This window comes from Eublepharis macularius, chromosome 1 (genome assembly GCF_028583425.1).
Source record: "Eublepharis macularius isolate TG4126 chromosome 1, MPM_Emac_v1.0, whole genome shotgun sequence".
NCBI classification, from domain to species: Eukaryota; Metazoa; Chordata; class Lepidosauria; order Squamata; family Eublepharidae; genus Eublepharis; species Eublepharis macularius.
The window spans coordinates 244,548,093-244,552,778 of record NC_072790.1 but is presented as its reverse complement, the minus strand read 5'-3'; the positions used below and the strand labels follow the sequence as shown (position 1 = coordinate 244,552,778).

Genomic DNA, 4,686 nt, shown 5'->3' with positions numbered 1-4,686 from the left:
CAGTCATGGGACTCCTGTTGATATGATCAAGATGTATAGTTTAAACACACACACACACACACACATACCTGTTCTCTAGGGTGACCAGCTGACAGGGAAAAAAACACAAAACTGACTTGCATCTGTGCTTCCACAGAAGCTTGACCTGCTGTGGGAATAGAACTATTTACCACATGGAGATAAGCACTGTGTATCTCCTGCTCAGTGTCTGCAGACCCACCTGCTATTTAAGGGACAGGAGCATAGTCTAGAAAAAAGAGTTGGCCACCCTGCATTCACCCCATCCATCAAAATATTGGGCAACCATGAACAACAGTGACTATTTGAGTAACTTAATGAAATATCTTTATTGGAACCGGTCTGACACCACCTCAAAACATATCATCCCATCAATGTATCATATCTTCATTTCTCTCCATCCTGGCTCTTTTCTAACCCACTGCCAACGCATGGTGCATTCATTCCATTTTTTTTCTGCTGCTTTCCACGGCATCACCATCTCCTGGGATCAGCTTTACACTCATTCACTCCTTGTGCAGGCTCTTGTGGCATGCTGAGGTGACCTTTGTGACGAAGGCCATGAACTCTTCAAAATGCATCTCCTGGTCTGGATTTTGGTCCAGCAGTTTGAAGACCTCCTCAACAATGGTTGGGTTGGCCTGATCCTGTCAATGGAAAATAAATACTTAGCACCTTCCATACAACGTAAGATCTATCCTGATAGATGAAATGAAGGATGGTTGGCTTAATCCAGCCAAATAACTGCTGTAGTCCATTCCAGGACTTACTGTGGGCAGGAATAGGGAGAAAGGAAGTTGTTGCCACTGCAGCTTTACACAGTCACTTATTAAATGGTGCTTCTATTTGAAACTATGCTTCCTCTTTATTCTTCTGTTTAGCATTAAGTGATAGTAGCCTCTTGTCCAGCCTCTGGTCAAGAGACTACTGTCAGGACAGAATATGGGCAAACAGAATGGTTTCCAATGGGCATGGGTGTCAGACAAGGATGCATATTATCTTCCTACCTGTTCAACTTCTATGCAGAGTATATGTAAGGAAAGCTGTATTATATCTAGAAGAAGGTGGAGTGAAAATTGGTGGAAGGAACATTAACAATTTGAGATATGCAGATGACACCACGTTACTGGCAGAAAATAGTGAAGACTTGAAACGAATACTGATGAAGTTTAAAGGAGAAAGTGCCAAAGCAGGATTACATCTGAACATCAAGAAGACAAAAGTAATAACTACTGAGGAATTACACAATTTTAAAGTTGCCAATGAGGAAATTGAAATTGTTCAAGATTTTCTATTCCTTGACTCAATCATCAACCAAAAGGGAGACTGCAATGAAGAAATCAGAAGAAGATTGAGACTTGGAAGAGCAGCTGTATGGGAGCTAGAGAAGATCCTTAAATATATTATTTTATTATTTATGTCATTTATAGTCCACCTTTCTCACTGAGATTCAAGATGGATTACATAGTGTGAGATTAGTATAATCAGTTTCGGGAACATTTCCATACAGCATCAAGGACATTTCTATACAATGTTAAGGACATTTCCACAACAATGTCATAGAATTGCCTCTCTGAAAACCAAGATCAAGATAATCCAAATTATGATATTCCCCATTACTATATATGGATGTGAAAGTTGGACAGTAAAGAAAGCTGACATGAAGCAAATTGATTCATTTGAAATGTGGTGCTGGAGGAGAGTTTTGTATATACCATGGATAGCCAAAAGGACAAGTAAGTGGGTACTAGATCAAATCAAGCCTGAATCCTCCCTAGAAGCTAAAATGACAAAACTGAAACTATTGTACTTTGGTCACATCATGAGAAGACAAGACTCTCTGGAAAAGTCAATAATGCTAGGAAAAGTGGAAGGCAGTAGAAAAAGAGGAAGACCTAAAACAAGATGGCTTGACTCAATAAAAGAAGCCACATCCTCCAGTTTGCAGGATCTGAGCAAGTCTGTTAATGATAGGACATTTTGGAGGTATTTCATTCATAGGGTCACCATAGGTTGGAGGCGACTTGACAGCCCATAACACACACACAGCATTAAGTTCAGAACACCTACTCCATGGGGTTGTTGAGAACATACAATGGAGAAGAGGTGACTAACGTAAGCTGCGTTGGGTCCCCATTAGGAAGAAAAGCAGGTATAAATTAAGTACGTAAATAAATATGATTAGCAGAAAGGTCACTATGTCAACCGTTATTCACCCGTTCCTCCGAGTCCACCTCGGTCAGCTCGACTCACCTTCAGGAAGCCTGAAAGCTCCTTCTCAATCACCTGTTTCACCTCCTTCTTGCTGAGCTTGTCAGGAGGAGGTGCCTGGGCAGCATACTGGCCAAAGATGTTGATGATGACTGCCATAGCATTCTCCAGCTGAGACATGGTTCTAGGAAAAAAATGTTATCATATTAGATGGAGAGAGGAAAAAACAGAGTAATGTACTTGGGCCTCAGAGACTGACTGATAGATTAATTCACAAACCCTCAGGGTATCAAAACGATTAAGGCATCTGCCCTGAAAATGTAGTAACATCCTAGACACTGATTCCTAAAACAAATACAACACACACACACCAAAAATTAGGCATTTATGCATTTCTGCTCATCAAGGGAAACTAAAAATATGCCCCCAGATGGTTCTCAAATTAGTTCAAAAGACAAAATTTAATACACATGTAGTCCAAGACACCCTGCTTATGAGGACCAAATGAAACATTCTAGTTCCTTACACAGAGAATCAAACCTGAAAGATTTATAACAGGATTCATACCAAGACTCTCTTCCACCTTTGGTAATTTTCCCTATAAAAATGTGGAATATGATTTTCCTACTGCAGCATCTGAAGGAATGAGCTCTGATCCCGAAAAAGACTGTAATTATAATGCTTTTCGGCAATACGGAAAGTGTAGATTTGTTAGATGGCACACTACACACCCTGATTAATCAAAAGTTATAAGAGGGAGAGAGTTGTAAATCTTCAGACAAATTTGTAACATACACAGTGATGCAATTTGTGGTTAGTGTTGCTTCTCAATTTGCTCTGAATTGCAGATGTGCTCTGCTGCTTGCAATGACTGGAACAACAAAATGGTTTCTAAGTGGGAAGGCAGTATGACAATATACAATGTATGAAGGAGCAGATTGACCGGCAGGAACCAGGTCCTCCAGAATGGCTAAAGGACATCCTGACCATGCCAGAAAGGAGACATGAGCCCATTAGGATTATTAGCAAGACTAGATATCTGGATATTTTAAATTTCTTATTGTTAAAACTTGGAGCATAAAGGAGCCAGTTTTGTATAGTGTTTAAGAGAGGCAGGATTGTAATCTGGAGAACCGGGTTTGATTCTCCACTTCTCCGCTTGAAGCCATCTAGGTGACCCTGGGTTAGTCATAGCTCTCTCAGAGCTCTCTCAGCCCCACCCACCTCACAGGGTGATAGTTGCGAGGATAATAATAACACACATTGACCCTTTTCGCACTTACTGTTTAAACCGCCATTTATGAGCATTCACCCCGATTGCAGTGGCTTCGGCATTGCACCTGTTCATTTCACACTATCCACTGCAATTTCAATTTGGTGTCTGTGCTTCATTTCAAAACCTCGGTGCAATTTTGGGCTTTTGGGGCCTTGCAATTCACGTCACACTTTTTAAAAAAAAATTGAGCATGCGTAGTAACGTTGCAATGTTGGAACCCTTCCCCTGTTTTTGCTGATTGGGCTGCCCCCTGCCCACGGGAGAGGCAATTGGTGGCAGAGTTCTGGGGGAAAACATGTACCACTCTCATTTTTTTAAATCAAGCCAGGAAAGGGTTAAAATGCTGCCGATTAATCTCCTCCCAGGAAGCAGAGGCTTGTTTCCAAAGGGCTGTGCAAAATGCTTGGGTTTTTTCCTCCTCTTTGGCAAAGTCTGAAACATGCCTGGGAGGGAGGGAAAAGCAACCATTTAATCCATTCCTGGCATTTAAAGCCAGGAAGAAAGTGCAGGAACATTACAACGTTGCAACCCATTCTTGTCTTTAAAAAAAAAAAGAATGTGTGTGCATACCCTAAGGGAGGAAGGAGAAAGCAGCTATTTAACACTTTCCTTGATTTTAAAGCTAGCAGGGAATTAGCAGCAAGCTTACGAATCATTCCTGGCTTTTGAAAAAAAATAAAACAGCATGCATACCGGGAGGAAGGAAACCAACGAACAAGCAGCCTTATGACCCTCAGCTCGCTTTACTAAAAAAAAATGGTGGACAAAGGAGTTCAGAGAGCTGAGGAGGGTGGGAGTGGTTAATTCTGCACAAACCAATCAGCTCCCAGGGAAAAGGAGGGGGGGAGAGAAGCAAAAAGGGGGCAAAAGTGTTCACATTAGCAAAATGCGGGCCAGCTGCCAGTCGGCAGCGAACTTAAAAAAACATCGGGGTATGTCCGCAGGGGGAAAAATCGGGGATACAACGGACAAAAAGCGGGACTGCATCCCATGACTGCTTTTAAGTGTGAAAACCTTGCAAACATGGGATGTGGAACAGGTACAAACGCGCTCTAAAAACCGAGTGCGAAATGTACCATTGTAAACCACTCTGAGCAGATGTTGTTCTGAAGGGCACTATTGCTATTGCTATTGCTATTGCTATTGCTATTGCTATTGCTATTGCTATTGCTATTGCTATT

At 41.6% G+C, this 4,686-nt stretch overlaps 1 protein-coding gene across 1 annotated transcript; it reads right to left on the bottom strand.

Annotated features, from left to right (window-relative positions):
- Positions 1-379: 379 nt before the first annotated feature.
- LOC129341829 (protein S100-B-like) lies at positions 380-4,230 on the bottom strand. Its single transcript, XM_054997196.1, has 3 exons — positions 4,199-4,230; positions 2,272-2,413; positions 380-665 (listed from the first exon to the last, which is right to left on the bottom strand). Exons 2-3 carry the CDS (start codon positions 2,407-2,409, stop codon positions 525-527), a joined length of 279 nt encoding a protein of 92 aa, XP_054853171.1. The 5' UTR covers positions 2,410-2,413; positions 4,199-4,230; the 3' UTR covers positions 380-524.
- Between the last annotated feature and the right edge of the window lie 456 nt (positions 4,231-4,686).

What these genes read in the sequence shown, in the direction of transcription:
- LOC129341829 (XM_054997196.1), bottom strand. Translation starts at nt 2,409, where the DNA reads ATGTCTCAGCTGGAGAATGCTATGGCAGTCATCATCAACATCTTTGGC. An exon ending in AGCTTTCAGGCTTCCTGAAG is followed by an intron (nt 666 to 2,271) that starts GTGAGTCGAGCT and finishes TTCCATTGACAG; the next exon opens with GATCAGGCCAACCCAACCAT.